The sequence below is a fragment of the Nilaparvata lugens genome, chromosome 1 (genome assembly GCF_014356525.2).
Source record: "Nilaparvata lugens isolate BPH chromosome 1, ASM1435652v1, whole genome shotgun sequence".
Lineage (NCBI taxonomy): Eukaryota > Metazoa > Arthropoda > Insecta > Hemiptera > Delphacidae > Nilaparvata > Nilaparvata lugens.
Window position 1 is genome coordinate 65,352,374 of NC_052504.1, and position 24,275 is coordinate 65,376,648.

Consider the following 24,275-nt stretch of genomic DNA (forward strand, 5'->3'; position numbering starts at 1 on the left):
AGTCATCTTCGAGAAAAATGCGAAATCCCCTTTTTTGACAACATTTTTGCCATTTTAGCCGCCATCTTGAATTGAATTTGATCGAAATTCTTCGTTTCGGATCCTTATATTGTAAGGACCTTAAGTTCCAAATTTAAAGTCATTCCGTTTATTGGGAGATGAGATTTGGTTTGAACAGACACACTGTCACAAAGTAAAATTGTGACGAGGAAATAGTTAATAATATTATTGAAAGACGCTCGGCTATCAGCAAAGCTAGCCGACCGCGGAGATAAGGAAGGTACCGATGACGCACCATCTTCCGCGCATCGGGACGATTTCCACCGCCTCTGGTGGCGGCACAACTCCATCACCTCCACTTTGGGGGAGTATTTAAACGCCGGACGAGCCCCAGACCACAGCATTCCGCTCACAACCTTCCTGCTCCTTGTACAGCGGCCCGTTGGCTGCCGTACGTCCCCGACCTCCTGTCCTTGTACAGCGGCCCGTTGGCTGCCGTATGTCCCTAACCTTCCATCTCACTAGGGCACAGCAGACCGTTGTCTGCCGTACCTGTCCTCCCATTTCTCCAGGGCACAGCGGATCGTTGTCTGCCGTCCCTGTCCTTCCATCCCCTCAGGGCACAGCGGACCGTTGTCTGCCGTCCCTGTCCTTCCATCTCCCTAGGGCACAGCGGATCGTTGTCTGCCGTCCCTGTCCTTCCATTCCCCCAGGCACAGCGGACCGTTGTCTGCCGTCCCTGTCCTTCCATCTCCCTAGGGCACAGCGGACCATTGTCTGCCGTCCCTGTCCTTCCACCTCCCCAGGGCACAGCGGACCGTTGTCTGCCGTCCCTGTCCTTCCATTCCCCTAGGGCACAGCGGACCGTTGTCTGCCGTCCCTGTCCTCCCATTCCTCCAGGGCACAGCGGACCGTTGTCTGCCGTCCCTGTCCTTCCATTTCCCCAGGGCACAGCGGACCGTTGTCTGCCGTCCCTGTCCTTCCATCTCCCCAGGGCACAGCGGACCGTTGTCTGCCGTCCCTGTCCTTCCATCCCCAGGGCACAGCGGACCGTTGTCTGCCGTCCCATTCTCCCATCTTCCCAGGGCACAGCGGACCGTTGTCTGCCGTCCCTATCTTTCCATCTCCCCAGGGCACAGCGGACCGTTGTCTGCCGTCCCTATTCTTCCATCTCCCCAGGGCACAGCGGACCGTTGTCTGCCGTCCCTATTCTTTCACCTCCCCAGGGCACAGCGGACCGTTGTCTGCCATCCCTATCTTTCCATCTCCTCAGGGCACAGCGGACCGTTGTCTGCCGTCCCTATTCTTCCATCTCCCCAGGGCACAGCGGACCGTTGTCTGCCGTCCCTATTCTTCTTTCTCCCCAGGGCACAGCGGACCGTTGTCTGCCGTCCCTATCCTGTCAATCCTTCCTCTTCCTACTTCACTGGAGCGGAAACGAGGCCGTAAGGCCAATACAAAATTACATCAAAGTGGTGTCATCAGAGAAGAGAGCGACCTTCACACCGTCAGAAGCACCAGGAGGTGCTGTCCAAGCCAGCTGAAGCACAAAGAAGAAAGAAGAGGAACTTCGACTTGCCTCCTTTCCCCCGCCCACATTACGACTGAGCGAAGTCATCCAGGAGCAACACCTGGGTATCAATCACCCACCTCTGAAGCTACTCAGGGTGTACGTGATAACACATACACTCATACACCCACATACAGACCAATACCCAAAAACCTCTTTTTTGGACTCAGAGGACCTTGAAACGAAACCTAGGTCAGAGGACCTAGAAATTTGGGTACCTTAATTTTTTCGGAAAGGAATACTTTCCTCACCTATGTAATTGGACAAGGAAAGTGAAAAATAGCAAGTGAGAAAAAAATGTCAGCTGTGTGAATTACTAAGTGCTTTTGGACAGTTTGAAAATAATCATATTCATCACCCAGGAACGATATGTCTCTTACCCAGAAACAATGCCCTACAATATTAGTGGGGAGTTCAGAAACATTCTGTACAATACGCAATAATTATTATATCAGATCTGAGAGTATTTAAATAATTACCTAGAATTTTCACTCGTTAAATACACTGTGAAGCTCTACTCTCATTGAAATACAAAATACTGTCTCCAATGAATCAAGTGGAAAGCCAAAAGCAGCTGAAAAAGCATAAACATCATTCTTCACAACAAAAATCATGAGTTTATGATTTCACACAATAGAAACCGTGTCAAAATCTCAACTTACTCTATAATTCTATAAAATAATAAGAACATGTAGCTTTCATCTCAAATATTCGATGTAAAGTACATAACATAGAATATTGAATTTCGTGGAATGAAGTTCTGCTTACAATTAAAAACTTTAGAACCTCCTCATCGACTGGACCTGAACAAACATAATTCTAGATACTCCTCATTTGTTGTGTAAATATTATCCAATATTTGAATCATTATAATGAGCTAGTGATACAATAAATTATCAATTACCGGGAACCTGTTATTGTTAACAACCTTGTTGAACAATAAATATTTCAGTTGACCAATATCGCATATTGGCATGAGATAGGACGTGATATTTGGGGAAATATCGTTGCGCTGAAATGTTTGTGTTACTGGAGGTCTGCTATTTGCTTGCTGATACCCCGATTCAACTGTTACATGATGATAAATCTGTTTACTTTACTAGATTGAAACTACTTCGCCCATGTTAATGTGTTGCTAACTCGACCAATGTTGGTTGAGGGATGCATAGAACTTCTTATCAGCAGTCATTCTTCCACGGTGATGGATATAGAAATTTCTTGTGCTTTCACCGTAATCTACCTCCAACCCTCTCAACCTTAACTCTCCAAGAGTCTTGAGAGAATTGCCCTCACGCTGTAGCACCCTCATGTGCTAGGAATTGGACTGTTCTCCTTTCGAAATTTGAAATGTATTGCACAATTATCGATTCAGATGGGAAAGTTGCAAAAACTCACTTTCAAATTTCCGTGTTATCAAATTAGCAGTGTTTGTCATTGTTTGCTTCTTGACCACTGAGAATTCATTCGATAGCGATTTCTAATTTTCTCACTCCAACATTCCTATGCTTTGTGCAGTCACAAGTCACAATATTTATTCGTTTCATCAACCTTTTTACCTATTTCAATGACAAACATGAGATATTTAATCACATAGACTAACATATATTAGTACAGAAAGATGAATATAGATAGTTTTATAAATGTATTCTTCCAATGTAATTTTCGTTATATTTCAAATGAATGCTCTTGTCCAAGATATTCTTCTCTCTTCTCAGAGGCAGATACATTACTAGATGTATCTAATTACCGTTCAATAGTTCAAGGGCTGAATGTATCTTCAACTATAAATTATGTGGTGTTGGTGTCTGCTAGATAAGACACTAAATACACCGATCAAAACTAAGGCTCTATGAGATTCTTTCAAATACGAGTTGTCTAATCTTATTTAAAATTTTCAAGTGATTATCAGACTACTGAGGCTGTAGAATAATTGAATGAGAGGTTATACATTGATTTCCATCTGAAATAAAACTGTTTAAGATGTGCAGTATATATAAATAGGCGGAGAGGCCAGCTCTTTAGAGCAGCTCCTTCCTTCCACAAAGCAGTCAGTCAGTCGATATCCCTGACCAAAGCTTTGTAGTCGTGTGTAAGGGGGGGCAGGGGCGTCTATTACGGTTTCCAAGTCGCCACGCCACATCAAACAAGTTCATCATCAGCGTTTATTGCTCAGATGCAGGCTCGATAGCAACAGCTCATGTCAACCACACAACTCGCATCGTACTTGAAGTTCATGACATGAAAGCCTATTGCATATTGCTGAGCCGATTGAGACAAACTCAATTAATGATTGCAACTCAGAATTTGTTTATCGATTGCGATTTTGTAATTGGTATATGAGGCATTGAGGAAATTCAATCCTCTTTCAAATTCTGGTATCGATTATACATAGATCCTGTAGTGCTCTTCCTGGGGGAGTTACTATCGCCTCCAAGGATAGGACGACAGACGTATAATGAATCTTGCACTGAGTCACCAGTATTGAGGTTAGAAATTTTGAAAATGCGTGCGTGGACGCTGAGTGAATACCAGACTGATTGAGTCACTACAAGATTCGATACAATCGTCTGAATCGCGGGAGGCATAAACACTCACTCACCCTTGATTCTTCTTATGACAGATTGTATAATGATAAAAACTTTTAAAAGTAGTGTAGCGGTTGCTAAACACTGAATACGGATATCTTAAAACTATTACCTGTGATGGAACAGCATACAAAATTATACAGGTCGAGCAAAAATCACGATGTAGATAATTTACGGGACTGCGTCTCTAATAAGTTCCGAAGGATTAAAATAGGGTACTAGGACCAGATATCGTTCAGAATATACTTCGAGAACAGAGTCTTGTCGGGCTTTATGCTCTATTGTAGGAAATTATATGATCTCCAGCTGCATCTGCTATACAGTCGACGAATTCGCTCCTAAGTCGAAGTTGGTAACAGATAAAAGCTGATATATGAGCAGGTAAGGACAGAGAATAGATAATCTCGATCTGACCCCACACACTACATCCACTTAGATATGTTCCAATATCCAGGTCGATTCAATTATTTCAATGATCGTACTTGATCGGTTCTTGATAATATAGAACGTGTCAGACAGGCTTAAGAAATAATCGAACTCAGAAGACGAATTGACAAAATGGAAATATAATATTATAAAATATATGATTTGACAGTTCAGATTCAGAGCTTGGATTACAGATTGAAAATAGTTTAACATTAACAAAAATGATTAGAAGTTTGCTTGTGCTCGCATGATACCAAGCATGATTCAACAGAATTTTATAATTGACAAATTCAACAGTTTTCTGAAAAATAGTGAAAATAAATTATAAAAGATTTTTAAAATTGCTCGGGGTCGTGGTTCTGGCAGCGGAGGATAGTTAATCAACTACAAGTTCTTATAAATTCCATATCAGATAAAATCTAGGATCTTAATAATTATAAGCGCTTGTCGGCGTGGCTATTACTTTAACGAAGAAAAATTTTATATTTTCTGCACTGTTATTTCTTTCGAAGCGAAGATTGGGGCCCCAAAATATAAAACTCACGTGAATCCTCTTGGCGGTCGTGGTTTCTTTAGATCAAATTTGTTTGATCGGTGGCTGGTCCAGGCTTCGGTCTCAGCACGTGTGGAATTTTAATTAAATATCTCCTTCACCAAAATAATTAGGGAATAATTAAATTAGAATTTCTCGAATTATCGATTGATGAAATAAATTTACAAATAATAGATAAATAAGCCTAAAATATTGGCTCACAGATAAAATATATAAAAATCGAACAAAATTTCACTAATGGGTCTTTGGTAACTTTCAACAAGGTCTTAGCGGTGAGGATTTTAAAAGGGAAGTGAAGTGTCTTCTTCTAAGCCTTGGGCTAGAACCTTTTCTCTGAGAATCTCTGTGTAATTAATTTGCATGAAAATTTGCCATTGATAGAATGATTATGACGTAGGCATGACGTCAGTGGCAAGCAGTAAAATGTAACTCCTTTAATTACAATAATAACTTAATTTGTATAACTTTTTAAACTGCTTAATTCTCTAGATACAGTTCCTCTATACAGTGTACATGCACTAGCATATATGATAAGGCAGGTTTGCTCTTTGCTGTCTGATAACAGATTAACATATGATGTTTTCAAACGATCATCCCTTTTGGTGCTATTTCTATGACATATGATTGGCTTAGACTTGCCAAAGAGATTCATTCACCATGTGACTCAGTTGAATCAATAATTTATAATTTAATATTTCTACACAATTCTTATTATATTCGAAGCTGTTATAATTAATTTTTGCTGCTCTTATCAGTGATACAATATTCATGCTATGACCTAGTTAGTTACAATAACATGCGACATTATAATGTGACTAGCCGTCAGGCTCACTTCGCTCGCCATATCCGTCTAGCCAGGGGGCTCCGCCCCCTGGACCCCCGACTGGATCGTCCAAGAATGAGATCAGCAGGCTCGCTTCGCTCGCCTGCATTTTTCATTTGAGCATTTTTATCATATGTTAGAGCAATCCAGTCGGGGGTCCAGACTAAACGTCTGGCTAAACGGATATGGCGAGCGAAGCGAGCCTGACGGCTAGTAATATAATATTCCCAGGATTGAAGTAGCAGTGCCCAATCAATTTCTCCGCGATAAATGCATTTAGATCTTCAACTTGGTGCCAACCTAATATAGTCAACTCAACTTAATGCCAACCTGACAAAATTATTAATTTAGTTGCCAGTTAACAACTGTTTCGAAGAGGTACTCTATCTAGATTATAGTTCTATAGTAACATATGATATGGAAATTTCAATTATAATTAAGAGATTGGGAGAAGAAGAATATACATGCTAAAAGACGAACTTTAAACCCTTAAAAACAACCCTTAGAGTTAAAATATTGCCAAAAGATTTCTTAGTGCGCCTCTAAAGGGCCAACTGAACATACCTACCAAATTTGAACGTTTTTGGTCCGGTAGATTTTTAGTTATGCGAGTGAGTGAGTGAGTGAGTGAGTGAGTGAGTGAGTGAGTCAGTCAGTCAGTCAGTCAGTGAGTGAGTGCCATTTCGCTTTTATATATATAGATTTCGTGAATAATAAATAATTTTAACAATAATACATACATTTTATTTTTCGATTTGAAATTCTTTGTCCTTCATCAATAGTTCTTAATTTCAAAAATAATATTATAGCTTGCATGAAAACCTGGCATGACATTCATAGTGTATTGAGTCAGTCAGCTGTGTCTGAGCTGCTACAAAAACATCTGATCAATAGTAAACAAAAGTGTAACCTCCAAAAGTTCAATGAGCAATTCATAAATGACTTGTACTCAATTTGCAAAATTATTATAATTTTATTAAATAATTCTCTGAAAAAATGCGTAGTACAGAACGGTACTCTTATCTTATACTCAGCTGTTGATAAGGAAGCTTTATCGCTCGGGTGCTAACTATTCGTTTGGCAGATCTTTCATTCTATAAGGGTATTTACAATTTTCCTAGCTAATTCTCTCCTTTCATGAGATTCACTCAAAAAATTCATCACAATCCATACATACATACTGTGGTGATTAGTACCAGTCTTCTGTCGGTGACGGCACTTATCTGAGGGTTATCTCCTATTTTGGGAAGGAAATCTGCCTGGTGTGTGGTTCTTGCAGGTTGAGTCACTTGACTACCCGGCTTCTTTACTCCCGTCTCAGGGAATACCCTCGTCTTTAACCAGACACGAAATATGGAAAAATGTCTAGAGTATACTAGATTATTTTCTTGATAATCAATCAAAGGATTAATAATTGTACTATATTTCCTCGAGATCAAGTAACTCGATGATGGGCTACTATTGACCTCTGAAATGAATATGATATTAGCAAATAAATTTATAGCTTATTTATAGCAAGGTCGAACACAGGGTCACTAAGGAGCAACAAGTGATGACAAGTTGCATTTATTTGAATTTACTAAATCATAAAAGAATATCGTTTGTTAGTCCAGGCAATGAATCCTCAAAAAAGGGTATAGAGAGAAATTTTTTTCTATTTTTGCTCTCATAACTTTAAAAAAATCGATGAGGAAAGTCGATATTGATCATGAGCTTATAGAAAATTGAATTCTCTTCAATTTGATGTATGATTTCACACTTTCATGAATCTCCCTACACCTTTTCCAGCAGCTTCAGTGTTGAGTGTGAAATCCCCATTATTGCAACAATAGACCAATTGACAAAGGAATTTGGAGGGAATGTTTTAAACAAAATTTTTGACTTTGCAGCTTTGTTGAGACTAGTTTGGAGGAGAACATACCAAAAGTCCCCATTCCTAACTCATGTGCTAAAGGGATGAGGGTGGTTTAAAAGTTTCATTTTTCAGCGTCTTGCTTCCACGCTCATATCGAAAAAAATAAGTCATTGGTCCCAGAGTTGTTATCGGGGGACCAGGGATTGAAAGGCAAGAGCTCGGCCAAGGGAGACCAGACAGAAAGATAAAAGACAAGTTAAAATAAAGAATGACACAAAGCCAAGTCAATAGGAGAACTGTCATTCAAAAAATAGAAAGATTCAGAGCATGTTGAAGAAGAAGGGCTCTGGGAAGTTCCCAGGGAGAAGACTCCCCCTCTTAGTTACCAGGAGGTAACTTTCCCCATTCCAAGTTCAGCTGACTTATTTATTTATTTTTTCATTTATTGTATAAAACACTATAATCATAATACAATTATGACATTGGAGGAAAAACTAAAAGACGCCATCCCAGCTGGTTCCCAGGAATAATACAGCTGTGTCATCGGCAAAGGCGTTTGGTTGAGTTTGAAAATTGGAAATTGTAGAATGTTAATAAACTTTGATTACTTGTTGAAATTGGCGAGCCCCAATCGATTGAAAGTGATGTTTGATTGGTGACTTGTTGCGTTGCAGGTGTATGGACTGCTGACAGCGGCTCTCCAGTTTCTGCTGCCTTTCTTCATAATCGCCTTCTGCTATGTGAGGGTGTCACTCAAGTTGAATGACAGAGCGCGATCGAAGCCCGGCTCGAAGAACACGAGGAAGGAGGAGGCTGATCGGGAGCGCAAGAGACGCACCAACAGGTATATCAAGCAAGTATCACTTTGCCACTTACCTCCAACACACTCCAATGCGCACTCCTTTTGCACTTTTCTAAGGATATGAGTGTTTGCTTATCTGCAGGTAACTCTCTACTTGGAATTTCAATGCTTCTTAGTTACACGTCTGGTTGATGAATTTTTTATCTATTATCAGTTCATCATAGTATTGTAATGTATGTTATTGAGACACGTATTTATTAATGGACCATTGATATGGATAATATAATATTTTCATTATTCATAACGTCTTCATATATATTATCTTACTAATCATTCTCAATGATATCATATAATGAATACAAACATACTATATGTTTTTTTTTATTTGGATGCATGTATGACATATCATATCCTATTCCACTATATCTTGTTATCCAACAATAAGATTATCTCTTTTCAAATAAATCTCTGAATGTAATCAAGTAGACAAGTAATCATTATCAATAATAAAGTAATGCAGAGAATAGCTTAGTTTCCATTTGAAACTATGTCAGTTCAATGCAGATTAAGATTACCAATCGTTGTTTGCACATTTCACTAAGATGGTTGTTACACTCAAATCACCTCGTATACCAGTATACTCGTAAACACTTGATTTTTTTATCGTTTCCACACAAAACCTACAATTTCACGACTCACATGAATTCCTTATCACTTATCAACTCACTTTTGAACTCAATGTCGGTACTGAATCATTATGATGGCTCCTTCATTTTCATAATTATTGTGTGTTATAAATCAAATCAAATCAAATCAAATCTTTATTTGTCCCAAAAACATAATTACAATGACAAAAATGGTTTTAAATGAAAAAAGTGAAATACAATATAAAATGAAAAATAAAAATATCATCAATAGGATTATACATAACTATATTAAAAACGGGAAGTCCCTGCAAGGTTCGAGGAACCTGAGCGCAGAGGCCGAGTGTTCAATGCTTAACAGTACATGAAAATAATAATGGGATATTATTAAGAAATAGGGAAAAGAAAAAGTGAGTGAGGAAGGGAAGAGAAAGAGCAGAGTGAAGGCTTAGGGGAAAGTAAAGAATAGTTGAAAATCACATAAAAAGCATGAGAAGTCTTTATACTAAGCTATGAGGAAATTACATTGCCAAAATTACATTGTTCGAGATCTTTATACCTTTCATTATTATTATTAACATACTAATACACGACTATAACGCCAATATCATATCATAACTATGTTGTAATGGGGTAATTGAATTTTGGTTATGTTAGGTATGGTATTGAGCTGGTAATTTAGGGTTGTGAGAATGATCAACTAATTCAAAGTTGACTTAATAAAATTAGCTAGACATTATGCTAATTATAGTAACAATTTATTATGGGGGAATCGCTAGGCTTGCGAGAGGTTAAATTGATCTAACTCTATAACTCATGAGAAAAGGAATTATAATTTAAAAGGATAAACAAAACAGATAATATATTGGAGAACTAAATAATCGATTTAATTAAATTGTAACTCAAAATGAAACTGGAAACTTGAATGAAATAATATAAGGAAAACTTTTTAAACAAACAATAGAATAATCACAGGGTTTTGCCTTCAATAAAAAAAAGATGAATAATATATAATGACTGCCTAGAGGCATACATTTTTCAGTCCAATTTTACTTGTCATGAATTTTCACCGTCGTCGACACTTTTAATTTTTTAAAGAATGGATGCTCTCGGATTGTAAAAATTCATGTCAAATAATCGGCTACATTACAATGTCATCTTGGCAATTTTGTGTTAATCATTGGGTTAGGGTTAATTTAGAAACGTTACATGTAATATTGCCCTGTGAAACTAATCAACTAATCAATGAAACAGAACTGTTCTAAAAACGTCTGATGATATTTCTAATGCACCAGACTCAGAATGAGTTTCAGTCAAGGCGAGTAAATGACGATCATATTCATCAATAATTTGTTTGATCTGTATCGTAATTCACGAGAAAATCAAGATTTCAATATTAATATTAACGTAGCTCAATGCTTTAAAATAGAAAACGAATATTTTCATGTCAAGCAATAAACGATTGTTTGTTCACAAATACAATCATGCTCTAACAAAACCTCTTTTTGAGTTTACATAGGGGCTGGTTTCCGAGCTCGGGATTTAGCTAAGTTCTAAACTTTAAACAGCTGGAGTCAGAAAATTGGCTTCCCGAAACGGGGCGTAGTCGCAGTCCACGTTTAAATGAAATTTCGGAAAACTAGAAATTGGACACAAAATAAAATAAAGAGAAAATAGTGTAGTTTCAGCTATTTTGAGTTATTCAGGAATAATTTATTTGGTCAAGGAAAAACGTTTCCAGTTATCAAATGTATAGAAATATGAAAATAAAGGTTATCATGAAAAGTACGACTACGCCCGGTTTCGGAAAACCAATTTTCTGACTCCAGCTGTTTAAAAAATGTAGAACTTAGCTGAATCCCGAGCTCGGAAACCAGCCCTAAGCACTAACACACATCGATTAAGTAGCTACAAGCACGTTAGTTGAATACGTTATACAAAGCCAAATTATCGGTTTGAAATTCTCAGTACATTGATATGTCTAATTCTATCTGTCTTTGAGCACCAGACAAGAATTCAATTAATGTTGGCTTCGCTTCAGATCCGTTCAGTTGTTCTATTGTTCAGCATGTTAATTTAATAAAGCTCCATAACAAGGTTATCATATCCTTCTATTATTGTAATGAATCTTGAACTGAGTACGCTTACAAGCAAATTTGAGGGAAAAGGTTGGAGACTTCTTGCATAATACAATCATAACTGATAATATTCATAAGATTCTACAACGCATCTGAATAATCTATCAGGTATTCCACCTTTCACTTCAAACTCAATTACTCCATATTGGATTATTGGAAGGTTGGGCATGTTATTCAGTTGACTGCCGCCGTATGAAATTGGAATGGGTACCATATACTCAACGAGTTTCTATAGAATGAACCATCAGTATACCTATTCAATTTCATCATGCATGAATGATGTTATTATCCATCTTCAGATTTCTACGCATTATTAATCAACGATGCAAGTGATAAACCGAATCTGCAGTGTTCATCATTGTTGGCGGAAACTTATTTGAGATATATCTGGAGTATTACGGTAGTGATATACGTCATTTGGTACATACTGCTAATCATCATCGAATTCCATTAATTAGTCATCCAGCGAGCGGTGTATTAGAAAACAAAATCATGTTCCTTGATTCAGTTCCGTTGGAATATTAACTTCACATTATTCACTTGTGCACATCATTCAGGTTCGCTCAATTCTATTCAGGTTTCCAAAATTTAATTATATTATTCATATGAATTATTAATTGATGACCGACAAGGAAACAGAGAAAAATGAAAGAAATGAAGAAAAAAGAATAAGACGAAGGATAAAGAAGGGAAAAGAGATCTGAAATCGAGGAGGTTGGAGAAAAAGTACAGGTTTGTAGAATGATTGAGATGAAGAGAGAAAGAAAGCGAATGAGAAGAAGGAGAAAAGCGAAGGGGAGAGAAGTATAAAAGTGGAAAGAGGGAGAAGAGCGAAGGGAGGAGATTGGGAAAGGAGAACGTGTGATGACAGAAGGGGAATGGATAAACCGAAAGAAGAGAGAAGGATAAACGGAAGGAGAGTTGAATGAACATGATAAAAAGTGAACAGCATGAGGAAGAGCGAAACAAGATTCATACCTATAGGCCTACCTTGTGCGATCATTCTGTTCATTGTTGATCATCATTTCGCTTGTTTTGGAAATAGGTCTGAAGCATTAGCACGTAGCTCCAACCACAGGTTTCAAGGTATTTGTGGGAAGAGGCAGCGAGTGAGCAAGAATAATCCTCATCCTTCACTCTCTAGATGAAGAGTAAAGGATGAAAAAAGGATTACAAGGGAAACAATTGTGTCAACTTCAACGCCACGTTCCATGAACAGAAACAGAAAACTCTGCTCCAACAGATTAGGACTCGCAATGGAGAATATTTTATTGTCACCATAATGATAGGCGAATCACGTAGCTCTGAGATAGCGGAGCAACAAAACTCATTCTTGTGGAATACGGCGCTTCATACTGAAAAAGGTCATTTTACAATAATACTTAGAATGAGAGATTTCTCTTTACCAGACAAGCTAAATTTAATCATGACATAATTTCGATTCCTGTTCAGTGCTCATGCATAACCGATAGCATAACTTTGAGGGGAATATTGCAGCAAAATTAACTTGAATGTAAATATTAATTTGAAATAAATATTAACAACCTGAATTCTCAACATGAAAATTAAATGATTGAACGCTAATTCTCTTATGAAATACTTTAATGATTGAGGATTGATTTGTTGCTGAACATTATTTTATTTAAGAACGTGGATATTATTAAATCCATTCAAATAAGAATTATCATGTTAATAAGAATGGAGGTACCATCATCATGCAAACATTCAGGTTACATAGATTATTCAACTCCTACAATAATCTCATTACTCAAAGGAAACGTCATAGTATGAGAAAAACATCAAGGTAGAAATTTTCCAATGCACGTTACTTGTGTTCTTCCTTAGAGACATCAACCGATTTACATGAGATCACACAGCTTCTTTTTCGGGCAGCATCAATATTGTACCAGCATTTTCGACCTACCTATATATTTCTTGTAATATACAGGAGAATGATCCTTTTTTGAACAGTCCTAATAGTGATGGAATCGGACCGGTTGGAGGTATCATCAGAAGGGAAGCAATTTGCAATATGCGCATACGGTTAAATGCTCGTTTGGAAGGGCAGATAAAAGATAATTCGAAAACAGTAATAATGTGCCGACTCACGTGCTCCTTTTCTCCTTCCATCATTATTGTAAGATTGGTAAAACACTCTTGATTCGCGCCGGGATTCCATCAACAATGGATCAACAATTCATTGCTGATATACATTGATAAGAAAAAGATTTTGTGAATAGAATGGAACAGAATGTAGATATCTTGAACGCTCCTTCAATCCGTTGAGAAAAGCTGGAGATTACGAGCCTCCTGGCAATATATTTGGAAGTCATATGTGTCACACTCATACTAGTGCATTCCTATCTGGAAAAGCAATACAAGGGGATTTGCAGGAAAATTTCAAGTCAAAATCCAATGTTCTTCTCATAATTTAGAAGTGAATTTATAAGTGACTGAACTGTGTTATTCTTATTCTGCAATGAGTACCCTTCCTGAGTTCCTAATTCAATAAATCATTCCAAATCAAGTTTCATATGGGCTTCTTCCATGTTCATGAAAATATGCTGCATCTTGAAAAAAGCTCACAATAATGATTTTTATTTATTCGGATGACTATAAAAACGCTGAGTTTGATGATAAAATTTAAATTGCAGTTTATTATGATCGTTTGTCCGTTCATATTATTCCACACAGAATATTTTAGAAAAAGCTTAATTTGAGACTGAAAAGTGTGTAATACGGAGACCTCACTCAATAATTCAATTTAATTTAGACGATCTGAACCATCAGTAAAATGGAAGAGGAAACCTTATGCAGGAAAATGAGTTATACAATCGATTTCCTGATTATATTGAAATCGCGTTTCATTTTTGACATGATTATCCTCTCAAGAATGCATTGACTCGCACATGAACAGGAATCACTTTTACAATCCTGATGATTTTGGAGTGCAAATTGAACTCTCCACATTAGTTTCCATCCTCAGATAGAATAATGAGCCCAGGTTATTGACCAATTGAATGAAATGTGTTTTGTGTGTTGCAGAATGTTGATAGCGATGGTGACAATCTTTGGAGTTTCGTGGCTGCCACTGACTGTGATAAATCTGCTGAACGATGTCTACATTCCCACAGGCAGTTGGCGATATTACAACCTGTGTTTCTTCATCGTTCACGCGCTAGCTATGTCCTCAACATGCTACAATCCATTCCTTTACGCATGGCTCAATGATAACTTCAGGAAAGAGTTCAAACAGGTACAATATTATTTATTCTCTGGAAACTACACTGTAATAGAATCCATTGTAATAACCTATATTGATGTTGATATCAATTTACAATATTGATGTCAAACCTAAACCTGAAGTAGCCCATATTGATGTTCCGAGGTTGAAGGATTAATACATTTGTATAATGAAACATACTTAAAATTCAATTTCCCAAAAAATCAATGCTCTTATGTGGTATTTTATGATTTAAATAACGATGATTTGGTGACAAAAGATGCATAACCCACATAATAGATATGGAATATTTGCTTGAATTGGATGAGGACAGATCTGAAAAAGAACCTCTACCTTTTCTCAAGAAACTAATATTTTACATTGTTTGATATAGATGTGTTGGAATCGATGATCAAAGTCTCAAACCAGTTAAAATTACTAGACTATCTTAATTTAAATTGAAATATCTTCAGAAATTTTCTCATTTCTATTCCTGGTTGCTTTTTGGACAGATTAAAATTTTTGTTGCCAGGTGCTTCCATGCTTTGACTCGACGGGTGGCCCGGGAGGGAGCAGCGGATGCGGGGCGGGCGGTCGCCTGGGCAATTGGCGGTCGGAGCGCACCTGCAACGGTCAGGAGACCTGCCAGGAAACACTGCTGCCAACCTCCGTAGTCCTGCCGGGAAAGACTGGAGACTCGCCACCTACCGTTCCAGAACTGGTGAGTAGACTACCAACTCCTTCAATTTATTTTCAAAAAGTTAAATCTTGAATTTATATTGGTGCACGGACATCTCACCTTTCTTATTTCTACAACATGAAGTCTACTCAATTTTGAATTGAAGGGGTCAGGTTGAAATAGTGCCAAGCTACATTCTAAAAAAATGATTTTCAGCTATTATAAGCCTATGATTAAAATGATTCAATACTATAGGAAGCTCTTTTCATATAATTTCCAATATTAATTTCAACTTGATTGTTGAGTCAAGACGTGTCAAACTCCTTCTAGTTTGAAAATTTTTTTTCAGGACAATTTCACCCAGAACCCTTTAGTTATTTTGATTTGAATTTTTGAGATGTACATTACTGAGTTATCAATAATAAACTACCTCTTTTTCATTTGAAATTGTAAATCTACCCCAGTATTCGCAGTTTTCGACAAAACATTGAATATCACATTGAATATCTTTTGACAGCTTCGGAAAAACAGAAATGGAGGAAAAGCGAAAATATTGGTCAGCCGTGAACAGAGAATTTTGGATAGATTTGTGACAATCACGAAATATTATTAATTTATCATCAATTTCTTTTTTTACTCTATGATAGGTTTGACATGGAACGATTGTTTTGTATTTGGTAGTCCCGTCCTGTCCCCAAACCTATGGATTGGGGTACAGTTAAGATATAATTCACGAAAACGTCGACAGCCCCAAAAGTAAGTCTTTAATTTGCACTAACCTTGGAACTGGCGAGGAAGTGGACTGTATCTCGTGTGTAGAAGTTACTGCTGACGATATCCTGTCTTTATGCGTAGGCCTATATGATATTGTACATATATCACGAAACGAAACGAGGTAATTGCGTTCAGCTCGAACGCCACGGAAACAGGAGAAACGGAACGAAACGATGTTGACTTCTCGAGCACGCTTCTTGAAGTGCTGGGTTGAAAGATAAACGGGGAGAATGAAGGAGGGGTGAGGGAGAGAGGTTATCTCGCCTCTTTGGGAGAGGGGGAAGGGGAGGAAAGCACAAACTAATCAACCCACAATCAAGGCTGCCGATCCTCCGTGAATCCACCAGTATTAATATTACAAGTAACGCGAAATGAATGAACACTGTAGAATAGGAACTGAAATAGTTATTAATTTTGTGCAACTAGTGCACAAAGTGACACTTTGCAGCACCGATAGAAACGTTTACCTCGGTTATGGCTCGTGCGGAATGGTTTCTTGAGTGCAAGTATTCAACATCAAATTTTTCCTACAGTTACCATTGAATATGAAAAGTGAGTAATTATGTCCTGAAATCCATCAAAATGTGTGTAGATTGAGACGTCGAAAGAGAAGGTCACGCTGTTTTTGCTCTGCTTTTATTGTGAGTTTTCATAGGTTTTTCATGAAGGGTTGAGTTGAGTCTTACATCAAATTGTCACATTAGTTGAGCTGCATTCGAATATATAATTGTATTGTGAGTTAATCATCCAGGAGCCAGACAATAGTGAGTTTTTTGTTTCATTTTATTGATATACTGGCTACGAAAAATGTCAGGCAACGAGGCAGAACCAGGCGAATGGCTTGGAGATAAGATAAGCAGCGTTGGCGATGCCGGGCAAGCAGCAGCTGATAAGCAGAACTTCGACATCGGTAAGGCACCTGACACTATTACAGCAATTATGAATCGATTTGATAGACTGTTCAACGAGAATAAAGAGATTGTTTCTGCCGTCCGTAATTGCAGAGATGAGATTAAATCTCTTGCAAGTTATACGAAAGAAAATTTTGCCAAGTATAAAACGGACTTAAACATTCTTAAGGAGGAAAACAATAAACTAAAAAAAGAAATAATTTCCCTACGTAAATCAATGACAGACACACAGCAAGAGATATATTTGAAGACAATAAAAATAGTCAATATTCCGTACAACAATGATGAGAACCTCATGAATACTGTGCATAGTATTGCTAATTATATAGGATATACTTTTAATGATGCTGAAATCGATTCCATTTACCGTAAGCGAAGTAGGACAGGAGCTAACCCATTAATAGTCATGAAATTTGTAAGAAATAATGAGAAATATGAGTTTTTAAGACTTGTAAAAGAAAAGAAACAGATATTCACAACAGATATAAACATTATGGGACAGAGCACCCAGATTTTCGTTTCGGAGTACATGTCTCCCTTGAATAGTACAATTTTCCGGGAAGCAAAACAGCTACAGAGAAAAGGTTGTCTACAGTATTCATGGTTTCAAAATGGCAAGGTGTTAACAAAAAAAGAACCTAACGCAAAAATCTTGGCTATCAACTCTCTGGCTGATTTAGACGTTTATAGACCTGCATTCAATAATGAACCTGAGAACGAGGATGATGAATATGAGGAGCCGGCAACTGACGCTTCACAGTCTTCGAACCCTTCCAACCAGAGCTCTAAAAAAAGAAAAGTTAAATCTAAACAGACAAATCATCCATCAGGAAAAATAGGTGACTTTTTTCGGCCCCAAAGCAAATAACAAGCATAAAAATTCAGGTACAGACGAGCGTAATTTTTTGAATGAAATAAATATAACATTTTGGAACATTGGAGGTATGTCTAACTTCTATTTGCTGAGCGATGAAGAAATTGATGTTTTATCTAAGAATGAAATTATTATTTTATGTGAAACATGGCTCACTACAGAATGCTGTCTTCTCCCCCACTTATTAAAACAAAGCTACAATACACTACATGTGAAGGCTATCAGGAATAAGGATGTAGGTCGACCAAGTTCAGGACTGATTGCGTTCTTGAACAAAAAACTTGTTTATGAAATTATTGATGAATCTCCTTTCTGGCTATTCTTACTGATAACTTCTGATTCTAGAAAATTTGTTGTTGGATGTGTTTACTTTAGACCATTGGACTCATTAAAGGCGGTATTAGATCTTTTTGATGCTACTCTCTCATCAGTGTTTGAAAAATTTGGCGGTTATGAAATATATATTGGAGGTGATCAGAACAGTCGAATTGGTCTTTTAAATAATTTGATTGATCCAAATGTATTTGACGGTACTCCTTTGCAAAGTAGAAGTACACTGGACACAAATCCTAATGCAAGAGGTAAACTACTCGCTGAATACATGGAGAATCATGGCTTATATGTTCTTAATGGACGTTCAATTAGCGATAGAATCGGGAACTATACATACTTGGGTAATAATGGAAGAAGTACTGTTGATTTAATTTGAACGAACATACATGGTATTTCTTCAACAAAGGATATGTGCATTCAAGATAATTCTCTGATCTCTGATCATCTGCCTTGTACTCTAACAATTGAGGGATGCAGTAGTGGACCGACAAATCCGGCTCCCTATCCAGCTCAGAACTTTCACAGAAGACCTAAATTTATATGGAACATGGATTGTAGAACGCAGTATCAGGATCATATCGTGTCTGCTTTGGATCCCAACACTTTTCTCGATTTTGAGGCTATGTACAATCACCTACTACATGAGATCACAATCACAGCACGGGAACTCGGCATGTTCCAGGATGGCAGAATTTCATCAGTTCGTGCAAACCAGAATAAACCGTGGTTCAGTAATGCTTGTTATCAGGCTAAGAGAACAATGAAGTCTTTATATAGAGCCTATAGGTCAAATATCCTCGACTTGGAATGTTATAATAGATTTCTTACTGGGAAAAAACAATATAAGCAAGTCATAAAAGCATCCAAACAGGAATACTACACGAAATTAAATAACAAAGTAAATAATATACATAACGCAAGAGAATTTTGGTCAACTATTCGTAAGCTAAGAAAAAGCAATACGGCCTTTGGAAATAAAATTGGAATAGATGTTTGGCAAGAATACCTGAATACTTGCTACCCAGTTATGACAAACATTAGTAATCCTTTTGTAGTTTTGGACGTCTTGCACCCCTTCTTTGACGCACCATTTTCCTTTAATGAACTGCAAAATGCTATCAGGAAATGTAAATCTGGCAAGGCATCAGGTATAGATATGGTGACAAATGAGTTGCTGATGAACCTCCCTCTCCAAGGAAAAGTGTACATCCTCAATTTGTTCAATAAAATTCTAAATAATGAGACTATACCAGAAGGTTGGTGCAAGATGCATATGTTTATGATATTTAAGAAAGGAGATAGAAGTGACCCAGACAACTTCAGGGGTATATCGCTGGTCAACTGCATATGCAAACTGTTTACTTAAATGCTTAGCAACCGGTTATCTGACTGGATAGAATTTGGAAATCCCTTGAATGAGGCTCAAAATGGCTTCCGTACATCCAGAGGTTGCTTAGATAGTATATTTACTCTGCATGCTTTGGTAAACTCACAGATAATGAGACAAAGGAGGAAGGTTTATACAATTTTTATAGACTTCAAGAAGGCCTTCGATTCTGTGAGTCACACACGGTTATGGCAGAAGCTTTTTGACTATGGAATCAGTCGGAAATGGATTTCAATTCTCCAGGACTTCTACAGTCGAGCAATGGTTAGAATTGGAACGGAAGGCGGGTTCACAGAGGAGGTGCCCATCACAAAAGGTGTCCTTCGGGGAGATACAATTTCACCATTGCTTTTTTCCATCTTCATTAATGATATGGAAGAATTCTTCTCAAGGAAAGGCTGCAGCCCAGTAAGCATTAACGAACACACCGGTCTGAACGTTATTTCATATGCAGACGACTCGGTACTTCTCTCTAATACTGTAGTGGATGCACGAAGAAAACTTAGTACTCTACAAAATTATTGCTCCGAAAATAGTCTTGAGGTAAATGTTTCGAAAACAAAGGTTTTAATTTTTAAGAAAAGTCATGGTCGATCACCCAGGGAGACGCTCTACTTTCAAAGTGAGCCTTTGGAGACAGTAAGTTCAATAAGATATCTGGGAGTGGTGTTTTCGAATTCCGGATTGTTCCATCAGGCGGCCAGTGACATGATGTGTAGAGGCGCGACTGCATCAGGATCCATCCAAAGACTTATTTTGAATTCAAAATCGTTAGCCTCCTGGGAGTCCAGGATTAAACTTTTTGATACAATGATCAGATCAGTGCTGTCTTATGGCAGTGAAATATGGGCTCTAAGGTATTGGGACCTTATTGAAAGAATTCAATCGAAGTTCATCAAATCCACGTTCTACTGGCCTTCAAGAACACCTAGCTACATTGTTAGGCTGGAGACTTCTCGTCCCCAGCTGAAGCTCCACATTCTTAATCTGGCAATAAATTGGTGGATGAAAATTCTAAACATGTGCGATAATAGATTCCCCAAAATGTGTTTCAAGAGATTGATGTCTCTGGATAATGAAGCGAACAGGAAGTATAACTGGGTCTCACAGTTAAGAGAGCAGATTGAGAATCTTGGATACGGGAATCTGTGGCAAGAGCAAGATGCTGCTCTTATTAAGCGTAATAAATCGGAAATTTTGAGAGCATTCAGGATGAAACTCTTTGACATGGACTTAGAACGTGCTTGCATCTCTTCAAATCATCATCTGTACAGACATCTCGTTTCATACGATCCAATGGTGTATTTAAAATTTGATTATTCAGTCAGCTCCGAATTTCATCACAGATAAAATCCGTATTCTATCTGAAAAACATCAGGTATGAAATAGATCATCAACTAACCTGTGTACTTTGCAGAGACAATAGTGTTTATGAAACCTTGCAGCATATATTTTTTGAGTGTAATCTTTACAGTGCTTTCAGACAGAGATATTTGGATCGTCATTTTTTCACAAATTTTGAGGATATGCTTCAATTGTACAACAAACAGCAACTGAATGACGTATATTTTTTCCTATCTAACACTTTGAGGCTAAGATCATTTGTTTTGTTCGAGTGAGTGCTGCTGATGTTTTTAATTCTTTTTTTAGTGACCTCACAAAATAATTATGAATGAACTTTGCATTGTGAATTATGAATGAACAAATGAACAAAGTTAATTTGATCTTTGATGTATAAACCATTATATAAATGTCATGTCTATCTACATTTCCATGTAATGATACAAGGAGTATCAAATACAATGTAAAATAAATAAATATTTGTAATTTATCTTTGAGGACGGGTAAATTTCCTTCAAAATGGAAGGTGGCAAGGGTTACTCCAGTTTTCAAATCTGGAAATAGAAATGATATAAAAAATTATAGGCCAATTTCTATTTTAAATTGTTTTTCTAAAGTTTTTGAAAAAGTTATTTATTCCATAATTTATGATCAGGGTCAGAGAATTATTTCACCCCAGCAGCATGGATTTTTACCTCGTCGCTCCACTGTTTCCAATCTTATGGTTTTTAGTAATGAAGTGTCACATGTTCTAGATGATGGAGGGCGTACTGATGTTATTTACACAGATTTATCAAAAGCCTTTGACACTATCAACCATAGACTTCTGATAAGAAACTTAAAGTGTTGGGATTCTGCGATACTCTGGTTCATCTTGTTCAGAGCTACCTTCAAGCAAGAAAACAATATGTAAAAATTCAACAATATAATCAGAATTCTTTGAGTGCACATCGGGGGTACCTCAGGGCTCTAACCTTGGGCCACTCCTTTTTATTTTATTCATCAATGATCTCCCATCTGTTATCAATAAATCAAAATGTCTTTTGTATGCAGATGATGTCAAGTTGTTCAAAGAAGTCAATGATCTGAGAGATTGTTATGATTTACAGATTGACGTTGACAATTTGTCCAAGTGGTGTGTTACAAATGAACTAAAAATAAATGTAGGAAAATGTAAATTCATGAGTTTTACTCGACAGTCTTCTCCTTTCATACATGTTTACCATATAAATGGTATACCATTAGAAAAGGTGGAATCGTTCAAGGATCTTGGAGTGGTTTTCAGTTCTGATTTTTCTTTCAATGCACATGTAGATTACATATCTAATAGAGCTAATCAGCAGATGGGATTCATCTTGAGGACATGCTCACCCTTTGGAGACATAGTGCCTTTGGTACTGTTATACAAATCAATTGTAAGAAGCCTGATGGAATATGCTAGCGAAATTTGGAATCCATATTATAATGAACAGATTCAAATACTAGAACGAATGCAGAATAAATCTTGAGATGTATTTATTATAAAAAGCACAATGTTTTCTGCCCGTTTGATTACCCTACCAATTCTTTAAGAAGTATGTTTGAAATTAAATCACTGAAAGTCAGACGTGACGTCAAATCTCTTCTTTTCCTTTATAATCTTTTAAATAACAAAATTGATTCTCCGTATCTGCTTTCCAAAATTAATATTTATATAAATACCATTGCTCGCCGTTCGACCTTTTCTTTTCATATCTCACGCTCCAGAACGGTGAGTCATTATAACTCTCCTCTGAATAGAGCACAGAGAATTTTCAATAGTTGTTCTCAGCACTTGGATATCTTTTGGTTCTCCCCGTACAAATTCCGTAGGATGGCGTGCGATCTAGTCGATAATATTATGTGATTTGTCATTTCGTGATTTGCATTTCTTTCTTTCATTAATTTTATGTGGTAGTGATTCACAGACATTCTATTTTTCTTTTCATTGTAGGCTAAACTTGAATCAACAGACTTTATTAAGTTTTAAAGTTCAGGGTTTAATTAATTACCTTTGCAATTTCCTCATTATGAATATTGATTTATTTGTTGTGATTTATTGATAATTGTTGATCAATTGAATAATTATTTTCAGGCCTATTGATTAATTTATTGTAGTTTATTGATAATTGATTAATTGAATACAGTAATTATTGATTTCAAGTTTTCTAAAATTGTTAAAATCTTATATTTAATTTCATTCTCATTCATTTGACATACTTTTGTTAGTATTTTTGATTCATTCAATTTCCATTTCAGATAATTTCCAATATGAACCTGTGATACAGTATTACAGTATATTATATCGGATGTTCCCTGTAACACAGATATATGGTGAATCAGTTGTGATATTGACTTCAACACCGAGTGATTGAGGAATCTAATTGAATTCACTTTCCAAACGAAGTGGAATTCCCATTATTACTTGAACTGAGAACTGGGAGCTTCTCTCTGCGAGTCGGAATAAATTTAATTGAATTCACATTTCTAGAGCTCATGATGATTTTCAAAAGCCAACTTAAATCCTGCAGTGAGTCGGTCCGTATCAATGGATTTGTGGGGGAAATGAGAAGCTGTGCCTTTCCGAGTGACACTCCACAAGTGTGAAACGTTAGTAACTGGAAGACAGGAGTCTGTTGACACATACAGGTGCATTTGTCTGTCTGCACTGCAGAATTCAATTTAGGAAAGGAAATTCGCAGAGGGAAGGCCGGTGGTGCCATCTGCTCTCAACACACACACTCACACACGCGCTCACCCAAGTTCGGTTCAGTTGGATTTCAGATTTCCAATATTTCGAATTAATTGAACGCTTTAGCCGGCCAGGAGCTAGCGTAGTGATGAAGCTGCTACAGTGATTTGAATGCTGAAACCGTAATGATACCAGCACGGACATAGCTTAAAGCCACCAATCTGGCTGTAATTCACCCAACAGCTTTATATGGCCGCATCACCTAAACAAGCTTCTTGACTGCTAAATAAAAGAATAGATGATCATCATCTTCGTATATTATTGGTTGGTTCGCTGATAAACATATGAAAATAAGTATTGGATAGTAGACTATTAGCTGAATCTATTTCAGATTTATAAAAACTGATTTTCAGACTAAGCTGTAATGTTTGTTCCAAATTAGTGAAAAATCAAACATCTACTGTTATTTCTAATGAGGAATAATTTCAAAATGTATTGTCCTGACAAGGATGTCGATATCAATTGGATTTATCTCTTTTAAGATTACGATGACTAAAAAATATTTGATGAGCATAGTCGCGCTTCAAGTAACAAATCTTAACAAGTCATTTTTCCATTGAAGCTTTCCAAGTATTTCAATGGATGTA

At 37.1% G+C, this 24,275-nt stretch overlaps 1 protein-coding gene across 2 annotated transcripts in view; it reads left to right on the forward strand.

The window, feature by feature from the left end:
* The window catches only part of LOC111058767 (prolactin-releasing peptide receptor-like), a 297,162-nt gene that overhangs the window by 173,493 nt on the left and 99,394 nt on the right, over nt 1-24,275 (forward strand). Inside the window, exons 5-7 of one of the 2 annotated variants that reach the window (XM_039439860.1) lie at nt 8,487-8,665; nt 14,442-14,652; nt 15,152-15,340. In XM_039439860.1, coding sequence (XP_039295794.1) covers nt 8,487-8,665; nt 14,442-14,652; nt 15,152-15,340 — 579 coding nt within the window. The remainder of the gene's footprint in view (nt 1-8,486; nt 8,666-14,441; nt 14,653-15,151; nt 15,341-24,275) is intronic. The other variant, XM_039439868.1, reaches the window with a different exon arrangement.